This window comes from Sapajus apella, unplaced genomic scaffold (genome assembly GCF_009761245.1).
Source record: "Sapajus apella isolate SASKATOON/1434 unplaced genomic scaffold, GSC_monkey_1.0 scaffold140, whole genome shotgun sequence".
NCBI lineage: Eukaryota > Metazoa > Chordata > Mammalia > Primates > Cebidae > Sapajus > Sapajus apella.
In genome coordinates this window covers 445,851-473,011 of record NW_022437080.1, presented here as the reverse complement: position 1 = coordinate 473,011, position 27,161 = coordinate 445,851, and the positions used below count along the sequence as shown (strand labels likewise).

At 39.4% G+C, this 27,161-nt stretch overlaps 1 protein-coding gene, 1 non-coding gene and 1 pseudogene across 2 annotated transcripts in view; 2 read left to right on the top strand and 1 right to left on the bottom strand.

Moving 5' to 3' along the window:
• Window positions 1–27,161, bottom strand: part of ARHGEF4 (Rho guanine nucleotide exchange factor 4) — a 207,971-nt gene that overhangs the window by 92,711 nt on the left and 88,099 nt on the right. The window contains exon 3 of the mRNA XM_032263938.1: window positions 18,977–19,282. Within this exon, the coding sequence (XP_032119829.1) occupies window positions 18,977–19,282 (306 nt within the window). The remainder of the gene's footprint in view (window positions 1–18,976; window positions 19,283–27,161) is intronic.
• LOC116540450 lies at window positions 12,552–12,860 on the top strand (annotated as a pseudogene).
• On the top strand, window positions 20,079–20,195 carry LOC116540489. Its single transcript, XR_004264464.1, has one exon.

Genomic DNA, 27,161 nt, shown 5'->3' with positions numbered 1-27,161 from the left:
CCAGTGGCAAAATGCAGTTATAAAATGAGATGAAAGAGGAAAGAATCAGTAAATATGTAAATAGCTCAACAGAAATTATCTAATTGAAGAACAGAGAGAAAAGTTTGGGGAAAAGATCCCAACAGAACTTCAGGGACCTGTATGACAACAACAGTGGTCTAACACTCTGTCATCAGAGTTCTAGAAGGAGAAGAGACTGGGGTGCAAAACAATAGACCATTGTTAAGTTAATGATTCAAAACATTAACTTAACAGATACAAGAGCTCAGCAAACTGCAAGCTGAAAAACCCAAGGAAATCAATGCCCAGAGGCATCATAAACTGCCAAAAACTAGAGACAGTGAAAACATCTTAAAGCAGCCAGAAACCACAGCAGATCATACATAGGGGAACATTCATTCAAATGACTGCAGATTTTTCATGAAGGCCAGAAAGAAGTGGAATATTTGTAAAGTGCTACATCACTGTGAACCCAAAAATCTATATCCAGCAAAATTGTACTTAAGGAATGAAGGTAAAATAAGAACATTATCATATGGAGAAAAACTCAGAGAAGTCATAGCCAGTAGACCTGTTCTAAAGAAATGTTGAAGGAAGATCTTCATACAAAAGGAAAATGATATTCAAACTTCAGAAATGAAGGAAGAGCAACAGGAATAATAAATAGCTAGGTAAATATAACACACTATTTTTCCCCTCTTAAGTTTTAAAAAATGTTTGACAGTTAAACACGATATTATAATATCTAATGATGTTTTCAATGTATGCAGAGATAATACACATGACAACAACATAAAGGAGGAGGTTAAATGCACCTATGTCTACATTCTACTCGAAGTGGGAAAATACTAATTCTAACTAGACGGAAATGTTAAGGATGTGTAGTAATTCCTAGAGTTACTAAAAAAACAAACTATACAAAGAAATATAGTTAAAAGCTCAATAGCAAAGTTAAAATGGAAAAATAAAAAATACCTAAATAATCCAAAAGGAAACAGAGCAATGAAAATCAGAGAACAAACAATAACATGGTAAACCTAGATCCAAACACATCAATAAGTACATTAAGTTTGAATACTCAAAACACATAATCAGAAGAACAAATATTAAAATAATCAAGGAAAAAACAACATATAACAATATGCTATCTACAAGAAACCTTTCAAAATAATGATAAAGGTAAGTAGAAAGTAAAAGAGTGGAAAAGCTATGCCACACAAATACTAATCAAAAAGAAAACGTAAATGGCTATATTAATATCAGACAAAACCAATTTCAGAGCAAGGAAAATTACCAGGGACACAGACGAACATGACATCATGAGTGAATTCACCAAGACACATGATTCTAGATGTCCATGCATCTAAGCATAGACATTCAAAATATATGAAGCAAAAATTTAATTTAATTTAAAGGAGAAATGGAAAATTAACAATGATCCATTTCTGATTGGAAACGTCAACACTTTTATCACAGTAATCAATACAACAAATAGACAAAAACAAGGTAATAAACAAAAACAAGGTAATAGACAAAGTAAGCAACACTATCAACCAACTGGAACTAATTGACATTTGTAGCATATTCATCCAATAATTGCAGAATACACATTATTTTCAAGTGCACATGGAATATATAGCCTCAAGAGAGGTTATATCCTTAGTGATAATCATAATAATGAAATAACAATAATAAAAACATGTTTGAAAGTATGAAGTCATACAAAGTATGTTTCTCTGACCACAATGGTATTAAACTATAAATCAGTAATAGAAAGATAATTATATTACATTTCTTAAAAAGGAAATCCTAATCTATTTAGAAATTAACACACTTCGAAAATAAAAAGTCCACCAGAGTCCAGTGACTGCTTTGAGAACAGTGATCTAGTGCTCTGATTCACTCACCATATGTGCTATTATTCCTGCTCTTCTAACCCTTGCATATTGTACCATATTAATACTTGCTTCTTTTCATACTCTTTTGAGAACTGTACTTGCAGTTTATCTTTTTGTGTTTACACAAAAATCTGGTTTGTGTATATTTTAGTTGAAACTAGTAGAAACTACCAAACAATATTTGACTCAACTAGTCAAATATGCTCAACTAGTATATAATCTCTATTTTCTATAAAATTATCAGAAATTATCTCTAGGCCTCCAAACCTTTTACAATCAAATAATCTTAGGATTGGAATTCTCTTAACATCTACTTTAATCCTGGTTAAAGGGAAACTGGACCCTGCACATGTATTCATACAGGCTACATTACATTTGATTGTTTAAAAAATAGCCATTTAAGCTTGTGACTACAGCTGACTCTCGAACAACATGGGTTTGAACTGCATGGGTCTATTTATATATGAATTTTCTTCCACCTCTGCCACTTCTGAGACAACAAGACCCACTAATCCTCTCCTTCCTCCTCCTTAGCCTATGGAATGTGAAGATGATAAGGATGAAGACCTTTATCCACTTCCACTGAATAAACAGTAAGTATATTTTCTCTTCCCTCTGACTTTCTTAACATTTTCTTTTTATCTAGCTTACTTTATTCTAACAATACTATATATACTACTTATAATATCTTACAACATACAAAATAAGTGTTAGACTGGTTATGTTATCAGCAAGGCTTCTGGTTAACAGTAGGCTATTAATAGTTAAGTTTTTCAGGAGACAAAAAATTATACATGGAGCTGAGCATGGTAGCTCATGCCTGCAATCCTGTAATCCCAGTACTCTGGGATTCCGAGGTGGGCAGATCACTTGAGCTCAGGAGTTTGAGACCAGCCTGGTGAACACAGTGAAACCCTGTTTCTACTAAAAATACAAAAATTAGCCAGGCATGGTGGCATGCCATCCCAGCTACTAGGGAGGCTGAGGCAGGAGAATTGCTTGAACCCAGGAGGTGGAGGTGGCAGTGAGCCGAGATCATACCACTGCATTCCAGCCTGGGCAACAGAGCAAGACTCTGTCTCAATATGCATATATTGGATATATACATGGATATATATATTGGATACATACATGGATTTTCGGCTGTGTGGGTGGTTGGTACCCCTAACCCCTGGATGGTAAAGGGCTAACTGAATATCCTTTTGACAAAACGTTTTCTCAAGTTAACTCTCCTATGGGTTACTTAAACATTCTCTAAGTCTTCCATTCATGTTCTACACCAAATTTATCATGTCATTTTCCTGTTAAAAACCCTCAAAGACTGCCTGCTGCTTACAGAATAAAGTCAAGATCTATTGGCATGGGGCCCAGAGTTCTTCAAATATTGTTTTCTGACTACTGTAACAACTCTTGCCATCCATCTCTCTACCACCAGGCACCTGCTCACTACTTCCCTGACACTCCATGCATTTTCACACTACCATGCCTTGATGTTGCTATCCCCTCTTCTTGAACTACTCTTCCATGCTGAAACTTTATCCATTCTTAGGAAAGTGTCTCCATTTATGCAAATTGTTTCTTTATGTTCCATCTACACAAAATTACCCACCTCCTCCTCTCTGTTAACAGTATTTTGTTGATATCACTGTAGCAACTGTATTGTTGTATAATTACTGTACAGCTTTTAGTACTTGGAAGTGGGATACACTATAACAAATACCTACAAATTTGGAAGTGACTTTGGAATTGGGCAGTTGGAAGAGGCTGGAAGAGGAGAAATAAAAAGAATACAGGCTAGAAAGGAAGAAATAAAACTCCCCATCTTCAGATGATATGGTTGCTTACATAGATAATTTCAAGTGATCTATAAAAACAACTAACTTTGAACTAACAAATGGATTCAGCAGAGCCACAAGATACAATATTAACACATAAAAACAATCACATTTCCATATACTAAAAATCAACTTATGGAATATGAAATTTAAAACACAATATTTGTAATAGTTCCTAGGAAAATTAAATACAAAAGTATACATTTAAAAATGCATAGTATCTATATGCAGAAAATTACAAAATTCAGACAAAAGAAATTTAAGCCTAAATAAATGAAAAGATACACTTGTATTCTTGTGTTGGGAAACAAAACATAATAAAGATGACAGTTTTCCATCCATTAATTTATAGGTTTGCTGCAGTCTCATCAGATTCTCAGCAAAGCGTTTGTAGACAAGACAGACTTACTAATATTTACTATTGGAAGGAACTAGCCATTCAACAGGTAAAACAATGTTGAAAAAAAGTGGAAAGACTCCATCTAATCAACATGAAGGCTCAGTACACGGCTATGAAGATCAAGCCAGTGTGGCAGTGGTGGAGGCATAGACACAGAGATCAAGAGTACCAAGCAGAGAGCCTAGAAACAGGCTTAAGTATATCCAGCTGATTTCTGGCACAGGTGCAAAACAAATTCAATGAGGAATGATACTCTTCTCAACAAGTGGAAGTGGTCCAACAGTATCCACAGGCAAAAAAAAGAAAAAAGAAACCACCTAAATCCCACAACTTATGCAGCCATAAGAAAACATGAGATCATTTCCTTTGCAGCAACATGGTTGGAACTGGAGGCCACTATTCTAGGGAAACTGACACAGAACAGACAACCAAATGCCACATGTTCTAACTTATACATGGGAGCTAAACATTAAGTACATATGGACACAAAGAAGACAACAACAAATTCTGGGGCCTACTTGAGGGTGGAGGGCACGAGGAGGATGAGGACTGAAAAACTACCCATCAGATACTACACTTATTACCTGGGTGACAAAATAATCTGTACACCAAACCCTTGCAACATGCAATTTACCTATGTAATGAACCTGCACATGTACCCCTGAACCTAAAATAAAAGTCAAAAACTATAACTGCAAATTAATCATAAACTTAAATGTGAAAAGTACAATGATAAAACTTTAGAAAAAACAAACCCCTAACTTTGAGACTTAGGGGTCACGGAAGAGTTTTTAGACATGACACCAAAAGCATATCCATAAATGGAAAAAATTGATTAACTAGACTTCAAGAACATTAAAAAACTTTTGTTCTGTGAAGACCCTGGTAAGAAGATGAAAAAACAAGCTATAGACTGGGTGATAATGTTTGTAAACCACATATTCAATGAAGGACTAATATCTGGAATATGAATATATATAATACACAGACACATATACACTCTGACTCTCAAAGATCAACATTACAAAAATGCCTTGTGGGGATTTTCTGGCAAGATGGCAGAATAGGAACATCTCTGGTGCACAGCTCCTGGTGACAGCAACACAGAAGGCGGATGATCTCCACATTTCCAACTGAGGTACCTGGTTCATCTCACTGGAACTGGTTAGATAGTGGGTACAGCCCAAGGAGGGCGAGCTGAAGCAGGGTGGGGCGTTGCCTCACCTGGGAAGTGCAAGAGGCTAAAGAACTCTCTCTCCTAGCCAAGGGAAGCCATTTGGGACTTTTCCCAGCACCCTGGCATGCTGGCTTAGATACTGCACTTATCCTATGGTCTTCACAAGCTGCAGACCAGGAGATTCCCTCCGGTGCCAACAATACCAGTGCCCTGGGTTTCCAGCACAAAACTGGGCAGCCATCTGGGAAGACACCAAGCTAGCTGCTTTTTTTTTCTTTTTTATACCCCAGAGGCACCTGGAATGTAAGGGAACAGAATCGCTCATTCCCCTGAAAAAGGGGGCTGAAGCCAGGGAGCCAAGTCATCTGGCTTGGTGTGTCCCACCCCCACAAAGGCCAGCAAGCTAAGATACACTGGTTTGAAATTCTCGCAGCCAGCACAGCAGTCTGAGCTTGATCTGGGATGTACAAATTTGGTGCGGGAAGGGAATTCACCATTGTTGAGGCTCGGGTAGTTGGTTTTAACTTCACCTGCGTAAATAAAGTCACCAGGAAGTTTACACAGCAACTGTGCAGAGCCCATCATGGCTCAGCAAGGCCTCTGCAGGCAAACTGTGCCACTAGACTCCCTCTTCGCTGGGCAGGGCATCTCTGAAAAAAGGGAGCAACTCATCAGGGACTTCTAAATAAAGCCCCCACCCTCCTGGGACAGAGCACCTGGGAAAAGGGGTGGTTGTGGGTACAGCTTCAGCATACTTCAACATCCCTGCCCGGCAGCTCTGAATGGAGCAGCAGATCTCCCAGCACAGCGCTCAAGCTCTGATAAGGGACAGACTGCCTCCTCAAGTGGCTCCCTGACACCCACGTATCCTGACTGGTGGACATCTCCCAGAAGGGGCTGACAGACACCTCATACAGGAGAGCTCTGGCTGGCATCTTGTGAGTACCCTTCTGGGACAAAGCTATCAGAGGAAGGAACAGGCAACAATCTTTGCTATTCTGCAGCCCCCACTGGTGATTCCCAGGCAAGCAGGGTCTGGAGTGGACCTCCAGCAAACTCCAGCAAACCTGCAGCAGAGAGCCTGACTGTTAGAAGGAGAACTAACAGAAAGAAATAGTTTCAACATCAACAGAAAGGACGTCCACTCAGAGACTAAGGTCATCAACTTCAAAGACCAAAGGTAGATAAATCCATGAAGATAGGAAGAAACCAGTGCAAAAAGGCTGAAAACTCCAAAAACCAGAATGCTGCTTCTACTCCAAGGGATCACAACTCCTCACCAGCAACGGAGCAAAACTGGATGGAGAATGAGTTTGATAAATTGACGGAAGCAGGCTTCAGAAGGTGGGTAAAAACAAACTTCTCTGAGCTAAAGGAGCATGTTCTAACCCAAGGCAAGGAAACTAAGAACGTTGAAAAAAGGTTAGATGAAATGCTAACTAGAATAACCAGTGTAGAGAAGAACATAAACAACTTGATGGAGCTGAAAAACAGCATGAGAACTTCGTAGAGCATACACAAGTTTCAATAGCCGAATCGATCAAGCAGAAGAAAGGATATCAGAAATTGAAGGTCAACTCAATGAAATAAAGCAAGAAGACAAGATTAGAGAAAAAAGAGTGAAAAGAAATGAACAAAGCTTCCAAGAAATGTGGGATTATGTTAAAAGACCAAATCTACATTTGATCAGTATACCTGAAAGTGGTGGGGAGAGAATGAAACCAAGTTAAAAAACACTCTTCAGGGTATTATCTAGGAGAACTTCCCCAACCCACCATTCAAATTCAGGAAATACAGAGAACACCACAAAGATACTCCTCGAGAAGAGCAACACCAAGACACATAATTGTCAGATTCACCAGCGTTGAAATGAAGGAAAAAAATGCAAAAGGCAGCCGGAGACAGAGGTCGGGTTACCCACAAAGGGAACCCCATCAGACTCACAGTGGATCTCTCCACACAAACCCTACAAGCCAGAAGAGAGTGGAGGCCAATATTCAACATCCTTAAAGAAAATAATTTTCAACCCAGAATTTCATATCCAGCCAAACTAAGCTTCATAAGCAAAGGAGAAATAAAATCCTTTATGGACAAGCAACTGCTGAGAGATTTTGTCACCTCCAGGCTTGCCTTACAAAAGCTCCTGAAGGAAGCACTAAACATGGAAAGGAACAACCAGCACCAGCCACTGCAAAAACATACCAAATTGTAAAGACCACTGACTACAAAGAAACTCCATCAACTAATGAGCAAAACAACCAGCTAGCATCAAAATGGCAGGCTCAAATTCACACATAACAATATTAACCTTAAATGTAAATGGGCTAAATGCCCCAATTAAAAGACACAGACTGGGAAATTGGATAGTGAAGACCCATTGGTGTGCTGTATTAAGGAGACCCATCTCACATGCAAAGATACACATAGACTCAAAATAAAGGGATGGAGGAAGATTTACCAAGCAAATGGAAAGAAAAAAAACAGGCAGTTGTTGCAATCCTAGTCTCTGATAAAACAGACTTTAAACCAACAAAGATCAAAAGAGACAAAGAAGGGCATTACGTAATGGTAAAGGGATTAATGCAACAAGAAGAGCTAACTGTCCTAAATATATATGCACCCAATACAGGAGCACCCAGATACATAAAGCAAGTTCTTAATGACCTACAAAGAGACTCACATGCAATAACAGTGAGAGACTTTAACACCCCATTGTCATTATTAGACAGATCAATGAAACAGAAAATTAACAAGGATATCCAGGACTTGAACTCAGATCTGGACCAAGTGGACCTAATAGACATCTACAGAACTCTCCATTCCAAAGCCACAGAATGTACATTCTTCTCAGTACCATATCACACATATTATAAAATTGACCACAAAATTTGAAGTGTTTTAATTCCTCTTTTGCACCCTCAGCAGATGCAAAAGAACGGAAATCATAACAAATGGTCTCTCAGACCACAGTGCAATCAAATTAGAACTCAGGATTAAGAAACTCACTCAAAACTGCACAACTACATGGAAACTGAACAACCTGCTCTTGAATGACTACAGGATAAATAACAAAATGAAGGCAGAAATAAAGATGCTGTTTGAAACCAATGAGGACAAAGACAAAATGTACCAAAACCTCTGGGACACATGTAAAGCAGTGTCTAGAGGGGAATTTATAGCACTAAATTCCCACAAGAGAAATGACAAAAGATCTAAAATTAGCACCCTAATGTCATGATTAAAATAATTAGAGGAGGCTGAGCATGGTGACTCATGCCTGTATTCCCAGCACTTTGGGAGGCCAAGGTGGGCAGATCATGAGGTCAGGAGTTCAAGACCAGCCTGGCCAACATGGTGAAACCCCATCTCTACTAAAAATACACAAATCAGCGGGGCATGGTGGCACATGCCTGTAATCCCAGCTACTCTGGAGGCTGAGGCAGGAGAATTGCTTGAACTGGGATGCGAGAGGTGGAGGTTGCAGTGAGCCGAGATCATGCCACTCCACTCCAGCCTGGGCTACAGAGCGAGACTCTTGTTTCAAAAAAAAAAAAACTAGAGAAGCAAGATGAAACAAATTCAAAAGCTAGCAGAAGAGAAGACAAGAAATAACTAAGATCAGAGCAGAACTGAAGGAGACAGACACACCAAAAAAACCCTTCAAAAAAAATCAATGAATCCAGGAACTGGTTTTTTGAAAAGATCAACAAAATAGATAGACCACTAGCCAGACTAATAAAGAAGAAAAGAGAGAAGAATCAAATAGATGCAACAAAAAATGATAATGGGGATATCACCACCAATTCCACAGAAATACAAACTATCATCAGAGAATACTATAAATACCTCTATGCAAATAAATCTAGAAGAAATGGATAAATTCCTGGATACTTACAACCTCCTAAGACTAAACATGGCAGAAGGTGAATCCCTGAATAGACCAATAACAAGGTCTGAAGTTGAGGCAGCAATTAATAGCCTACCAACCAAAAAAAAGTCTAGGACCAGACAAGTTCACAGCTGAATTCTACCAGAGGTACACAGAGGAGCTGGTACCATTCCTTCTAAAACTATTCCAAACAATAGAAAAAGAGGGAATCTTCCGTAACTCATTTTATAAGACCAACATCATCTTGATACCAAAACCTGGCAGAAACATAACTAAAAAAGAAAATTTCAGCCCAATATCCATGATGAACATTGATGTGAAAATCTTCAATAAAATAATGGCAAACCAAATCCAACAGCACATCAAAAAGCTTATCCATCTTGATCAAGTCAGCCTCATCCTTGGGATGCAAGGCTGATTCAACATACACAAATCTATAAACATAATCCATCACATAAAGATAACCAAAGACAAAAACCACATGATTATCTCAATAGATGCAGGGAAGGCCTTTGACAACATTCAACAGTGCTTTATGCTAAAAACTCTCAATAAAACAGATATCCATGGAATGTATCTCAAAAAAATAAGAGCTATTTATGACAAACCCACAGCCAACATCATACTGAATGGGCAAAAACTGGAGCATTCCCTTTGAAAATTGGCACAAGGCAAGGATGCCCTCTCTCACCACTCCTATTCAACATAGTATTGGAAGTTCTGGCTAGGGCGATCAGGCAAGAAAAAGAAATAAAGGGTATTCAGTCAGGAAAAGAGGAAGTCAGATTGTCTCCATTTGCAGACAACATGATCATATATTTAGAAGAACCCATCATCTCAGCCCAAAATCTCCTTAAGCTGATAAGTAATTTCAGCAAAGTCTCAGGATACAAAATCAGTGTGCAAAAATCACAAGCATTCCTATACACCAATAACAGACAGAGCGCCAAAGAACTCCCAATCACAATTGCTACAAAGAGAATAAATACCTAGGAATACAACTAACAAGGGATGTGAAGGACCTCCTCAAGGAGAACTACAAGCCACTGCTCAAGGAAATAAGAGAGGACACAAACAGATGGAAAGACATTCCATGCTTATGGTTAGGAGGAATCAATATTGTGGAAATGGCCATATGCCAAAAGAAATTTATAGATTCAATGGTATCCCCATCAAGCTACCATTCACAGAATTGGAGAAAACCACCTTAAATTTCACATGGAACCAAAAAAAGATCCCAAATAGCCAAGACAATCTTAAGCAAAAAACAAACAAACAAACCCCCCCCCACCAAAAAAAGCTGGAGGCATCATGCTACTTGACTTCAAACTATACTACAAGGCTACAGTAATCAAAACAGCATGGTAATGGTACTAAAACAGAGATATAGACCTATGGAACAGAACAGAGGCCTCAGAAATAACGCCACACATCTACAACCATCTGGTCTTTGACAAATCTGACAAAAACAAGCAAAGGGGAAAGGATGCCCTATTTAATAAATGGTGTTGGGAAAACTGGCTAGTCATATGCAGAAAGCTGAAACTGGATCCCTTCCTTGCACCTTATACAAAAATGAACTTCAGATGGATTAAAGATTTAAACATAAGATCTAACACCATAAAAACCCTAGAAGAAAACCTAGGCAATACCATTGAGGACATAGGCATGGGGCAAGGACTTCATGACTAAAACACTAAAAGCAATGGCAACAAAAGCCAAAATTGACAAATGTGATCTAATTAAAGGGCTTCTGCACCACAAAAAAACTGTTATTAGAGTGAACTGGCAACAAACAGAATGGGAAAAAATTTTGCCATCTATCCATCTGACAAAGGGCTAATATCCAGAATCTATAAAGAGCTTAAACAAATTTACAAGAAAAAAAAACAATCCCATCAAAAAGTGGGTGAAGGATATGAACAGACACGTCTCAAAAGAAGTCATTTATGCAACCAACAAACATGAAAAAAAGCTCATCACCACTGGTCATTAGAGAACTGCAAATTAAAACCACATTGAAACACCATCTCATGCCAGTTAGAATGGCGATCATTAAAAAATCAAGAGACAACAGATGCTGGAGAGGATGTGGAGAAATAGGAATGCTTTTACATTGCTGGTGGGAGTGTAAATTAGTTCAACCACTGTACAAGACACTGTGGTGATTCCTCAGGGATCCAGAACTAGAAATACCATTTGACCCAGTAATCCCATTACTAGGTCATGTCTTTATAATAGAATGATTTATATCCAAAGGATTATGTAAAGACACATGCACATGTATGTTTATTGTGGCACTGTTCACAATAGTAAAGACTTGTAACCAAACCAAATGTCCATCAAGGATAGACTGGATAAAGGAAATGTGGCACATGTACACCATGGAACATTATGCAGCCATAGAAAAGGATGAGTTCATGTCCTTTACATGGACACGGATAAAGCTGGAAATGATCATTCTCAGCAAACTGACACAAGAACAGAAAACCAAACACCACGTATTCTCACCCATAAGTGGGTGATGAACAATGAGAATACGTGGACACAGGGAGGGGAATATCACACACCAGTGCCTGTCAGGAGGTGGGGGGCTAGGAGAGGGATAGCAGGAGGCGGGGGGATTGGGGAGGGATAGCATTAGGAGAAATACCTAATGTAGATGACGGGGTGATGGAGGCAGCAAACCACTATGGCACACGTATACATATGTAACAAACCTGCACGTTCTGCACGTGTCCCAGAACTTAAAGTATAATAATAATAATAAAAATAAATAAATTTATTAATTAAAAAAATGCCTTGCCTTATCTCTCAATTGTTTGTGGGGAGAAAAAGAAAAGGCTATCCAGTTAGAAAATAGGTAAAAGAATGGAAAACACATTTCACCTAAATTTCACCTGAACTGCTGTACCAATGACAAATACGCACATGAAAATATTTTCTACATTATTGCCCCTTAGAACCCAACCATTTCCAAAATGATGTATCACTACATCACTATTACTAAAATAATAAAAATTTAAAAATACCAAAAAAAACAACAAATGCTGATAAGAATGCTGAGAAACTGGATCATGCACACATTACTGGCTGGAATGTAAAATGGTACCGCCCTCTGGAAAATAATGTGGCAGATTCTTATAAAACTGAATAGACAACTATCATATGACCCAACAATTGTACTCTTGGGCATTTACCCCAGAGAAATGAAAATATATGTTATTATGTTAATTAACATATTGTTTATAATAGCCCAAACCTGAAAGACTTTTTGAAGAAACAAGTGCTGATAATTCCTAAATTTGATAAAGTACATGAATCTACACATCTAAGAAGATCAGTGGTGTGCCCGTGGAGTAGCCATCATGAGCAAAGCTCACCTTCCCAAGTTGAAAAAAATTTATGGACAAGAAGTTATCATTGAAACTAAATGGTGGCAGACATGTCCAAGGAATATTATGGGGATTTGATCCCTTTATGAATCTTGTGATAGATGAATGTGTGGAGATGGCGACTAGTGGACAACAGAACAATATTGGAATGGTAGTAATACGAGGAAATATTATCATCATGTTAGAAGCCTTGGAATGAGTATAAATAATGGCTGTTCAGCGGAGAAACCCATGTCCTCTCTCCATAGGGCCTGTTTTACTACGATGTAAAAATTAGGTCATGCACATTTTCATATTAGACTTTTTGTTAAATAAACTTTTGTAATGGTCAAAAAAAAAAAAGATCAGTGAACTCAGTGGTAGATAAACATAAAGACTCACACTGAGACACATTGGAATCAAATAGCTGAAAGCTAAAGATAAAAAGTGAATCTTGAAATCAGCAATTCACCATGTACAAGGGTTCCTAATAAGATTAACAGCTGATTTCTTCTCAGAAACCATGAAGGCAGAAGCCAGAGGCATAAAAAACAGGGAAAGAAAAAAAATATCCACCAATAATTCTATATCTGGGAAAACTGTACTTCAAAAATGAATGGGAAAATTATCCCATGCAAAAAGAGGGTTGGAGTATCTATACCAGGTATGTATAACAAAAGAGAGCTGGAGTATCTATACCAGCACAAGACAAAATAAGCTTTATGCTGAAAACTGTTATAAAGACAAAGAAAGACATTACAGATTTATTAAAAAGTCAGTTCATCAAGATGATATAACAATTACAAACATATATATACCTACCAACTGAGTAACAAAAATGGACAGAAATCATGTGAGAAATAGACAGTTGTGCAATAATAGTTGGAGACTTCAACATCCTTTCAATAATAAATGTACATAAGGTCAATGAGGAAATGGAGGTCTTGAACAATACTATAAACCAATTAAAACTAATAGACATATACAGAACACTCAACCTAACAATAGCAGAATACACATTCTTCTCAAGTACACATGGAACATTCTCCAGAAGAGACCATAAGTGAGGCCAGAAAAGAAGTTTTAGTAAATTTTTTTTTGACATGGAGTTTTGCTCATGTTGCCCAGGATGGAGTGCAATGGTGTAATCTTGGCTCCCTGCAACCTCTGCCTCCTGGGTTCAAGTGATTCTCCTGTCTCAGCCTCCTGGGTAGCTGAGATTATAGGCACGTGCCACCATGCCCAGCTAATTTTGTATTTTTAATAGAGACGGGGTTTCACCAGGCTGGTCAGCCTGGTCTCAAACTCCTAACCTCAGGTGATCAGCCTGCCAAGCCTCCAAAGTGCTAGGATTACAGATGTGAGCCACCACGCCTAGCCAGTAAAGTTTTAAAGGCTGAATTCATACAAAGTGCCTTTTCTGACTGCAATGTGCTGAAACTAGACACCAATAGCAGAACTGGAAAAATCACAAATATTTGGAAATTAATATAATATTAAACAGGCAGTGAGTCAAAGAAGAAATCATAAGATTTCACAAAAAAGAAAAGAAGAAATCACAAAATTAGAAAATAATGTGAGATGAATGAAAACCAAAACACAACCTATCAAAACTTATGGATGCAGTGAAGGCTAACCCCAACGCTAATAGATGGAAGAAAATAATAAAGATGAAAGTAGAGATATATTAAATATGGAGGCTGGGTGCTCATGCCTGTAATCCCAGCACTTTGGGAGGCTGAGGTGGGTAGAACACTTGCGCTCAGGAGTTGGAGACTAGCCTGGGCAACATCGTGAAACCGTGTCTCTACCAAAAATACCAAATACCGGTCTCATAACTCAGTCTCTAGATCGATAAATAAATAAATAAATAGATAAAAATTTAAAAATGGAATAAAATAAGAAAAACAATAGAGAAAATCAAGACAACCAAAAATATTTTCTATGAAGACCAACAAAATTGATAAACGCTTAGTTATACTGATTTTAAAAAAAGAGAGAAAACGCAAATTACTAAAATTAGAAATGAGAGTGGGGGCATTACTACTGATGTTACAGAAATTTTAAAGGATTTTAAGAAAATGATATGAACAACTGTATATCAACAGATTAGATAATGTAGATAAAATGGAGAAATTCTTAAGAAAAACACAAGCTATTAATACGAAAATGACTCAAGAAGAAATATAAATTCTGGCCAGGCACAGTGGCTTATACCTGTAATCCCACACATTTTGCAAGGCCAAAGCGGGTGGATCACTTGAAGTCAGGAGTTCGAGACCAGCCTGGCCAATATAGTGAAACCCTGTCTCTACCAAAAAATACAAAAATTAGCCAGGTGTGGTGGTACACACCTGTAATCCCAGCTACTCAGGAGGCTGAGGCAGGAGAATCGCTTGAACCCACGAGGTGGAGGTTGCAGTGAGTCAAGATCGTGTTGCTGCACTATAGCCTGGGTGACAGAACGAGACTGTCTCACCAAATAAAAAAAGAAGATGAAGAAGAAATATAAAATCTGAACAGATCAAGTAAAGAATTGTTTTTTCACCAATCTGATGCTGAAAGAAAAGAAAAAAAATTGAATCAGTAATCAGAAACCCCACAACAAAGAAAAGCCTAGGACCAGAAAGCTTCACTGGTGAACTCTATAAGACATTTAAAGAAGAATCCTTCTCAAACGCTTCCAAAATATAGAAGAGGAGAGAGCACTTCTTAACTCATTCTATAAGACCAGAATCACCCTGATACCAAAGCCAGACAAAAACCTCATAAGAAAATTGCAGATCAATACATATTCAATGTAATATACCACATTAATAGGACAAAGAAAACGCACGTGACTATTTCAGTTGATGCAGAAAAACCGTCATCAAAATTGATCACGCAATTGAAAAACCCAGCACCCTTTCATGATAAAAACACTAGAAATACAAAGGAACTTCCTTAACATGATAAAACGGCATTTGTGAAAAACACACAGCTAACATCATGCTCGATAATGAAAGACTGAAAGCTTTAATGCTAAAATCAAGAAGACAACGATGCCCCATTTCACCACTTCTGCTCTACGTTGTTATGCAAGTTCTACCTGAAGCAAGTAGGGGAAAAAAGAGAAATCAAAGGCATCTAAACTGGAAAGGAAGAAGTAAAATAATCGATTTTTACAAATGATACAATCTTATGCATATAAATTTCTAAAGAATCCACAAAAATATTCTTACAGCTAGGAAATGAATTCAGCAGTGTTTCAGGATACAGGATCAATAAACAAAAATCAATTGTATTTTTATACTCTAGTAATGGATAATCCCAAAATGAAATTTTTAAAAGTTTCCATTTATGATATCATCAAAAAGACTAAAATACTTAGGAAAAATTTTAACCAAGGATGTGCAAGACTTTTACAGTGAAAACAACAAAACGCTGCTGAAAACAAATCAAGAATACCTCCTCAAAAATGGAAAAACACCCAGTGTTCATGGATTGGAAGACTTAATGTTATTAATATTGCACTACTCTCCAAAGTGATCTACAGATTGAATGCAATCCTATAGAAATCCCAAGGGCCTTTCTTTCTTTTTTTTTTTTTTTTGCAGGAATGGAAATTGAATTATAAGATTCATATGAAATTGCAAGGCCCAGCAAATAGCCAAAACAATTTTGAAAAAGAACAAAGAAGACTCATGCATTCCAATTTCAAAACTTATTATAAAACTATGATCAAAACAATGTGCTACTGACATAACGACAGACATATAAACTAACAGGATAGAATTGAGAGCCCAAAAATATACTCATACATCTAAGGTAATTTGATTTTTTTTTTTTTTTTTGAGGCAGGGTCTCACTCTGTTGCCCATGCTGGAGTGTAGTGGTGCAATCTTGGCTCCCTGCAACCTCCACCTCCCAGGTTCAAGAGATTCTCCTGTCTCAACCTCCCGAGTAGCAGGGAGTATAGGTGCACACCACCATGCCTGGCTAATTTTTTTATTTTTAGTAGAGACAGGGTTTCACCATGTTGGCCAGGCTGGTGTTGAACTCCTAGCCTCAAGTGATCCACCTGCTTCAGCCTTCCAAAATGCTGGGATTGCAGACATAAGCCATCATGCTTAGCCAGTAATTTGATTTTTCACAAGGATGCCAAGACCATTCAGTTAGGGAAAGAATAGTCCTTTCAACACATAGTGCTTAGATAACTATATACCTGCATGGAAAAGATTAAAATTGGACCTCTATCACACACCACACAAAAATGAAATAAAAATGGATCAAAGACCTAAATGTAAAAGCAAAAGGTAAAAAACTTTTAGAAAAAAAACAGTAAATTTCATTACTTGGCTTTGGCAAGAGATTCTTAGATATGATATCAAATGCACAAGCAACAACTACAAAAACAGATAAAATAGATTTCAGCAAAATTAAGTACTTATGCATCAATGGATACTATCAAAAAAGTTAAAGGCACTCTACAGATGGGAGAAAATATTTATAAATCATATATCAGGTAATGGTCTTACATTCAGAATATGTAAAGAATTCCAGGCTGGGTGTGGTGGCCCATGCTTGTACCCAGCACTTTGGGAGGCCGAGGCAGGTAGATCACTTGAAGTCAGGAGTTCAAGACCAGCCTGGCCAACATGGTGAAACGCTGTCTCTACTAAAAATACAAAAATTAACTGGGCATGGTGGTAGGTGCCTGTAATCCCAGCTACTCAAGAGACTGAGGCAGGAGAATGGCTTGAACCCGTAGGCAGAGGTTGCAGTGTGCCAAGATCACATGCCACTGTGCTCCAGCTTGGGTGACAAGAGTGAGACTCTGTCTCAAAAAAAAAAAAGAATTCCTACAACTTAACAACAAAAAGACAATTAAAAATTAGCAAAGGATTTGAATAGGCATTTCTCCAAAAAAGATATATAAATGACCAAGAAACATTTGAAAATGTGCTCAACATTAGTCATTAGGGAAATGGAAATCAAACCAAAAAAAAAAAAAAAAACCACAACGAGGTATCACTCATACCTACTGGGATGTTATAATTAGAACAATCACCATCACCACAAAACCAAACAGAGAACAAGTGCTGGTGAGGAGGTTGTGGAGAACCTGCAACCCTCATCCACCGCTGTGGGAATGTAAAATGGGGCAGCCATTGTGGAAAACAGGTGGGTGATTCTTCTAAAAGTTAATTATATAATTATCATATGGTCTGGTAATTCACACCTAGATACATACCCCCCAAAATTAAAAGCATATATTCAAACCAAAATTTATATTCTAGTCCTGGCTGCACTATTCACAGCAGCCAAAAGGTGGAAACAATCAAAATGTCTATCAATGGATGAATGGATGAACAAAGTGAGACAGGTACTGTGTAATCACGTAACGAAATGTTACCTAGCCATACAAAGAAATGAAGTACTGATATGTGCTATGACACGGATAAACCTCCAAACACAACCCTAAGTGAAAAACGCCAGTCACAAAAAGTCACATATCACGTAATTCCATTTATATGAAAAATCTAGAATAGGAAGACCCATAGGGACAGGAAGCAGATGCGTATTGCCAGGGTCTGAGGCGGGGAAATGGGGAATGACTACTTCATGGGAACAGGGCTTCCTTTAGGAGTGATGAAAATGCTTTGGAACTGACAGAGGTGGTGCTCACAAAACACAGTGAATGAATATATTAAATGCCAATAAATTGTTCAGTTTAACATGATTAATTCTACATTATGTGAATTTCACCTCAGTTTTAAAAAAGTTGGTCTTCAGGGATAAGGTGAAACTCAGAGAGGTGTACTTGACAAACACTTGATAATACATATTGCTAATTATAAAAAGAAAGAACAAGAAACTCTTGTCAAAGATTGGGTAAAGGGCATGATATCTACACTATTAATTCACTTTTTAATAGGCAGTCAGTTTTGTGCAAAAAATCTTGTTGTTAAAGTGTCCTAGAGACAAAATTGAATGGACAATGTAATGACTTTAACTGGTTTAGACTGTCGTATTGAAATGTTCTGTGCCTCTGTGAGTGGCAGAGCAAATGCTAGGGCAGTGTCTAATCGTGTTGGGCACACAGTAGGCACTCATTAAATGGCCGTCTTCTCTGCACTACTACCTTGCATGGGGCTGGCCACAGGCAGAGACACACTACAGAGAAGGAAGAGGGGGCCCTGACTTCTGCAGCTCTGGGGAATGTGCTGCTCAAAGTGTCTCTCCTGCAGACCCTAGCCTGTGGTACTCAGTGTGGCCCAGGCAGCATGCTGTAATCATAGGGGGTCCAGTGTGACAAGCTACAGCACAGGAGAGTCAAGAGAAAGCTCAGGAAGTGACAGGCAGCTGCAGAGAGAAGGGGATACCCTGCAAGTCTGAGGGTTCCTGGCCGGGAACAGCTTACCTTGGCTCCATCATTGTGCACTGTCCCTATGTGCAGCCTCCTTTTGATGTGGGACTGCTTCTGCAACTTCTTTCTCTGTGTCTTCTCCAGCCACAAATCATCCACACTGACAGGTGAGCGATGAGGGAGGCCCCTAGGATGTGAAGGAGGCTCCCCATGGACAGCCTCTGTAGAGATGCAGAGGAGGGCCCATGTCACCATCTCAGTGGTGAAGCAGGGTTTCTGGGCTGGCTCCGTGTGGAAAGCCTTCTGACTGTAAGAGCAACTGGGCTTCTCACCTGCTGGTTCCTCCCACGGCATATGGTTCTGGAGAGTAGAGAGAACAGGTCAGGGGTCAGAGGTCAAAGGACATATCAACTGGGGACATGCTATCCTTCCTCTGCCCAGTTCCTTTTGGGTTTAACACTATGTTTTGGTTAATTCTCAAAGTATAGAATCCAGTGAAATACTTTGTTCACAGTCATTTTGGAAAACGTGAAGATTAGGAACAAAACAAATCTTGTTTCTGTTAAAATGTCTACTTTCAAGATTTAAAAAAAAAAATCCAGCCTTCTATTTTGATCAAATAATTAGGCCTTGAAAGTAATTACTGAACTTGGCATGCTCATTAGAAATACCTTTTAAAGGCCAGCAACCGGGGTAAAGGGTCCTGCTGAAACAACACCCCTTTTGAGCAGAACTGAAGCAGAAGCACACTTCCAGAGCCCAGTACCTCTTACAGCTAGATGCCAACGCTCACTGAAATGTATGCAAGGCTCCGCCTCACCAGCGTTGCCACCACCATCCCTGGTTGCCATTACACACCGGGCACCTTAAGGATTTCAAAATAAAATATGTCCACACTAGCAGAATAGTTAGAACTGTGTGGGCATCACCAGCATCTCTGTTCTTTGGAATGAACCACTGGGAGAAGAAACCCTTTTCTTCCCACATGTTGTCCACGTCTAACGACAGACAGCCCATGCCCACTCCATGAATACCTACTTCACAGCAGCAACCTCTATGCAATGGCATCTCCAAGTACTCTCTGTGTACTGTTTGCTAAAAACTAGGTGAAATTTCTCTTAACTATTTCAAGAGTCTGTCTTAAAAATGTGTCTATGCTGGAGGACTGAGTTGGATGAGGTAAGATTTTGCTGATATGTTCCTAGAAAAAAGGGTTGGCAAGAACAGCCCTCACTGGAGACTATCACAGGGCTGACTGTTCTACCCAACACTCCACTCCAGTTGTACAGGCGACTGTCTCTGCTATAACTTCTTACTGACAGATCAGTTGGAGCAAAGTGGGGATGATTACTTAATATAGGATCTTGAGTTTTTGCCTCTCAAGTATCTCTTGTTGAACAGAATCTGATGTTTATTTTGTAGGTAAGTACATGGAAAATGAAGTTCTTATTTTAAATTAAGCTCCTTGATAGAGTTTATTTTTATGGTAGAAATTGTAGGGAGTCCCACAATTAGATGGGAAAGTGATTAGATGTATTTGGGAGATTAGAGTATTTTGCATAAGAATTTTCTACAAGATTAGGATTTAATTATAGATCCTCTGCTTAATCTGAGGTATTCTAAAATTAAAAATGTATGCATATGTATATGTACACAGTGAAAGAAAGAGATGGAGGAAGAGAAAATGGATGGCTGGATAATTATTACATGGTGGCTTTAGGGTACAGCCTGAGAATTGAGACTTTTTCTAGCTCTCCAGGTAATTCCAATGTGCAGCCAAGGTTGCAAACCACTGATCTAATGTGTTTATTTGAACTCCCAAATATTGTTCTACATTAAAAAATCGCTTTTAGCTAGTTATTTCTCCCCAAGCACCTTGTGGATGAGAAACAGCTGGTATTTCCTCCCTTAGAAACTCAGAGAATTTAAGAGACTTGCCTCAGAGCAAGTCCTTGCCCACAGGCACCCAGCTGGGTCCTTTGGGCTGTGCAGCAACAGATAGACCATACTCCTGGGAATTGGTGAGAAATGCAGATTTTCGAGCCCTGAGGGAATGGTTGGCAATTTATGTTTAAAATGCCCTCCAGGGAATTCTGAGGCAAGGCTACTCTGAGAGTTACTGTACTAGAGAGACAGGTAGATTAGAGAGAGGCAAGGTAGCTCAGGCTGTCCTGGTAGTCCTCATATGTCCTAGGGGAGAGGGTCAGACAGCAGACTTTGGGGTGGGATAATCTGAGTTTGGCTAAAGGAACTATTGTCCATCGTTGTATTCCCAAAAGGACAGCATTAAGAAATGATGAGACAATGGCAGATGAGAAAGTTCACGAAAATTCTGGAAAGGGTAAAGTGGATGTAGGAAGGATAGATGGTGCTGCAGAGCACAAGAAGCTATCTAAAGAAATGCAGATGACTTGGAGTTCACAGGGAAGAAAGCAGGCAGAGGCTCTGATTTAAAGTTTGCAAGCATGACCCTCAGTGAAGGAGCTCAGTCAGCCATGTGACTGTGTATACTCCCCTTTCTATTACTCCTTCCCTCAAACTGCCAGGCAAAATCAAACATGAGAGACTTATGGTCCTGAATAATTGAACAAGAATCTCCAGATTGTGGGGACCACAGACTTACTGGTGAAAGCAGTGGAGAGTTTGGGATGAAAACAGGATAGCAAGACAACCTGTATCATGAACAGGGAGCCACGCAGTACCCTGCTTCATTCTTTCCTGGTATAATCCTGTATCTCCTCAATAAGTGACTGGAGAATACCACTCTGGAGAAACTGACCCACCTAAGAGAAGGGACCTCTAAACACTGACTTACGAAATAAGCAACTTCTCTTTTAATCACTCAACAGGAAAGCACACTAGCTGATTAGCTCCACACGTGCTCACATAATATCTAAACAAATATTTGGTGTCTTCCTCTGAATAAATATTAAATTCACCCAAGGATTGCTACGCATTTAGGAAAAACCTTCAATTAAAATGACCAAAATAAACAAACAGGGGAAAAAACTGGGAAAGAGAAAATGTAAAGGACAGAAGAAAACTTCAAAAGAACTAAAATTAATAACCTGAAGAAGAAAAAGGAAGACACTGAAATCATTAAATAAAAACAGTATGCTATTAAAAAAAAAAACAAACAGGGAACTTCCAGTTCTGGACAAGATGGCGTAGACACACTTCTCCCTGTTTGTTTCACTAGGCATAGCTAAAAACCTAAGACATTATATATAAAACAAAGATACGAAAACAAAGACATCTGAATGGTGGAGAGAAGAAAGTAGATCAGCTAAGGGTCCTAAAATGCAAGGAATGACACGCCAGGGAGTTCCCTAGGTTTTCTTTTGTTGCATGTATACCACTCATACATGCTTCCTATTTAGATGCTCAACAGTCTTGCTGGAGATGTCACTAGGTCCAGTCAGAAAAGCCCCAACGAAAGCCTACATTCTGTAGCTAAAGGACAAGCCTAGTAAGACAGAAAACTTTTAGACAAATGCTCTACTCAAACCAAACATTAAGCAAAAATCATGCAACATACCCCTGTCTCCCTCACACCCCAGCAAAGCCTGAGTGAAGAACTCCCAACCTCACCTCTGACTGTCATAGGTCACATATGTCCCTGAGACAAGTGGTGTGAGAGAATGCTGATGGGAAAGCCTGAACTTTCTTCCCCTCTCAGTGTTAGTGACGCCCTCTGCCATGGTGTCTGTGAAGACAATGTGTGAAGTCAGTCTTCCATCCTCTACCTGGTGTCAGTGAGGCATTCCTCCCCTGTCCTGCTGAGGTCTAGGAGAAGGGCTTCTAGAGAGCCAGCACCTTCAGCTCCAGCCAGAATTCACAAGGCCTCCCGATCCTACTGACAAAGCAGAAGCATCACTGTCTTGGACAAGCTCTGCTATTTTAAAGTCCACCCTGGTTAAAAAAAAAATCGCCTAAATTTAAAAGGCATCAGTCTAATGACTAAGGTCAGCATGACCATAAACCACAAATAACATCTCTGACCAGAAACATTCCAAACCCTTCCCTGATCACAGACATACCAGCCCCCAAGATAACCTCCCCTCCAGCCAGAGAGATGTCAGCCCCAAGATAACCTCTCCTCCGACCAGAGATATTCTAACCCCACTGTAAACTTCTCCCCCCAACAGAAATATTCTCTTACCAATAAATACTCTTAGTCTGTAAGAGAGAGTGCTCCTGAGTAAAATCGACCAGAAGCCCCTCTCAGGTTTATTCTCCAAAATAAACCTGTCTTTGACTGTTGAGCCACTTTTCATGTTTATTTCCTCTTTCTTTAACTCTTATACTCATGCTGTCAGTGTAAGGTTGGTGTAGAATCTTAATTCCCATTATGCCCATCCTTGCATAAGGTATCAACAGAGGCCAATAACGGAATATGGGGTTTTAGCCAAACCTGGCAGTAATGTGGTAGTGCCCACACCAGAGTGGGGTCAGAAGTGGTTTTCCAAAACAGAAGATTTAAATAAGATACAAAGACTCAAAACACACTCCCTAAAATATCCAGAATAGAAACTCATTAATCATACCAAGAACAGGGAAAATCACAATTTGAATAAAAAAAGAGAGTCAACAGATACCAGCACTGAGAAGACACAGGTGCAGGAATTATCAAACAAAGATTTTAAAGTGACCCTCATAAAAATGCTTCAACTAGCAATACAAATTCTCTTCAAACAAATGAAAAATGGAACATATCGGAAAATGGAGAGTATTAGCAAAGAAATAGAATATATAAGGAATACCAAAGTTGAAATTGTAGAATTGAAAAATATAACTGAAATAAAAAGTTTAGTAGATGGGCTCACAAGAGAATGGAGAGGATAAGAGGATCAGTGAACCTGCAGATGGAAAAAACACAATTATACAATCTGAACAACAGTGAGAAAATGAAAGAAAGAAAGGAAAGGAAGGAAGGAGGGAGGGAGGGAAGGAAGGAAGGAAGGAAGGAAGGAAGGATCAAAGAAATAGAGCATCATGGACCTGTGAGACTGCAAAGAAAGATCAAACACTAGATAACTGGAGTCCAAAAAAGAGAGGAGAAAGTGGGTTGAGGTGAAAAAGTATTTAAAGAAATAATGCTCAGAATTTCCTAAATTTGGCCAAAGATATAAACCCATAGATTTAAGAAACTGTGCAAAGTCCACATAGTATAAATAAAAAAAAATCCACATGAAGAAGAAACATAATCAAACTTCTGAAATCCAAGGACAAATAAAAAATCCTGAGAGCAGTGAGAGGGAAAAAGCCACCTTCCTTATAAGGGAAAAACACTTTAAATGGCATCAGACACCTAGAGGTGTCTAAGCCCAGGGCTTAGGAGGGACAGGGCCTGTATGGGTGCCTTCAGCAGACGCCGGCTCCTACTTCCCCTGGAATCAAAGGCTGTCCCCAAACCTGAAACCCTAGAGGAAAGAAATCTCTAAATGCAAACAGCACCTTTCACACTGGAGGACTGCCTTGTGCTGGTCTGCATCATACACATATGAAGAAATACGCCACGATCTCACAGGTGGGAGGTGACACTGTGGAGGATTAAATTCTACAGCAATCTGCAGGTGAGGAAAACAATCCTGTCAAGAATGTGGCTAAAGTGTCAGGCACCAATGGGGATGGCACTGCTGAGGGGATTCCTCCATGTCACTAACATATGAGGCTGGACCTTACAGGGCTCTATGGCTTCCTCATTACTTGAGACTTAGTTCAAATGTCAGACCCAAAATCTCCAAGCCAAGGGTGCCTCACCCACCGCCAAACCTCTCAACTCTTTCCCATTTCCTCTTATCTGAAATAATCTTATTCTGTCACTAATTTATTGACTTCCCCACACTGTCCTGTTGTGAGAACACACATTCTGCTGTATTATTCTGTGTCTGCTGCATCTAGAAAATTGCCCGCCCTCAAGTGGCACTCAGTGAGCTCAGTTTATTGACTTGAATATCACGTGAGAGGAATTGGTAGACTGGTCAGCTACGCTTACTGTACAGCCACAGTGATTAGGATACTGTGTCCGTACAAGGATGGACAAACAGACAAATGGAACACAAATGCCAGTTATAGGCCTCTCAGACACCTACATGTAATAAGCAAGACCGTGAAAGTTTTTAAGAAGGTAATTTAAGGGATTCTTTTCCTGATCTTGGGGTAGAGAAAAGATGGATACATTTGACATTAAAAGTGAGAATTTCTGTTCATCAAAAGATATCATTATGGTGACAACATGGCTGGGTGCAGTGGCTCAAGCCTGTAATTCCAGCACTTTGGGAAGCCGAGGCAGGTGGATCACTTGAGCTTAGGAGTTTGAGACCACACTGGCCAATATGGTGAAACCCGTCTCTACTATAAATACAAAAATTAGCTGGGTGTGGTGGCTTTCCCCTGTAGTCTCAGCTACTTGGGAGGCTGAGACAGGGGAATTGCTTGAACCTGGGAAGTGGAAGTTGCAGTGAGCCAAGATCGTGCCACTACACTCCAGCAAGACTCTGCCTCAAAAAAAAAAAAAAAAAAAAAGATATCATTAAACAGGGAAAAGGTAAGCCACATGAAGTGGGAAGTATTTGTGGTGCATTTACCAACAATGCAATTCCAGCATCAGTAAGAGAAAACCCCAAAACAAATGGACGACAGACTAGGACAGACATGTCCCACAAGAAGGTGAGAATAAAAAAACTATCAGAGGAATGTGAGCCCTTTAAATTATCAGGCCCAAAAGGCATTTGAGACCTAACAGCAGTCACATCTCACTCTCCCTTCAGCTAAATAGCTGCCTCTTGGAGCCTCTCGTTATATGGGCTCTAGACTAACTCACTCTGAGCAGCCATACAATGCCACACACCTTACAGTTCACCAATGTACAGCCAATCACCAGCCAGTGTTACTTCCGTAAACTGGTGAGAATTCCTGATAAACAACTTTTGTACTCACTCCCTCTCCTGATTCCTCCTTTATTTCTTTAAAAATGTGAGCCTCTCTTTTGTTCTCTGGAGCACTCTCCAAGGCAACTTGGAAGTGTGTCCTGGACTGCAGTCCTCAACCTCTGTGCTGAGTAAACTCTTTTTAAACCAGATTCTGACCTTTTTTTAAATCATTTTAGTTTGACAGGGGTATCCAGAATGTCAAAAAGCAAATAAAAAGTTCCTTAGGCCGGGTGAAGTGGCTCACACCTGTAATCCCAGCACTTTGAAAGGCTGATGTGGGTGGATCACTTGAGCTCAGGAATTTGAGACCAGCCTGACCAACATACTAGAAATACAAAAATTAGCCAGGCACGGTGGCAGGCGCCTATAGTCCCAGCTACTCAGGAAGCTGAGGCAGGAGAATCGCTTGAACATGGAAGGTGGAGGTTGCAGTGAGCTGAGATCACACCACTGCACTTCAGCCTCAGTCACAGAGGGAGACTCAGGCTCAAAAAACAAAAACAAAAATTCCTTAGCCTCTTCAGACATCAAGAAAATGAAAATCAAAATCACAGTGAGGTACTGCTACACGCCTAGCAAAATGGTTAAAATTAAAAAGGCCGACAATAACCAAATGTGAATGAGAACACAGAGCAAAGGATACTCCTAATGAGAGAGGATAATTTCATGCAATCACTTTGGAAAAATAACTTGACAGTAATTAGTAAGACTGAAGATATGCATCCCCCAAGGACACAACCGTGCCACCCCTAAAAATGCACCCCATGGAAATACACATGCCGTGCAGCAGGCCCCTGATGCAAATATTCACAGCAGCCCCAAACTGGGCACAACCCCAAGTCCATCAGCAGCTCACTGAGGAATACACTGTGTTGTGATGATTCAGAGCAATTCAACATGATGATGAGAGAACTGGAGATCTGTGGCGCAGGATGATTCTTAATTAGCAGGAGAAGGCAGAGACAAAATAGATTGAGCAAGGTTTAGATGAATGCGTAAGTTTTATTTATATAAAGCTCCAAACAGGCAACCCCCCACACCCATGGTAGTAACACGATAATGGCAAGTAAACACCATGAGGTGAGATGTGGAGGGTAGGGCAGACAGGAGGAAGGGAGGCAGCAGGAAGGGAGCAGTGTGGGGCATGTGGCGTTTCATGACCCGGTGGAGGTCATCTGGTGTGTGTGGACAATATATATCTACACAGTTATGCATTCTGCTGTTCTGTTTGACTTCTCTATTTCTCTACCTTAAAAGGCTTTAAAAAAACTGCAGGATGTAAAATCATAGAAAATTAAGATCTC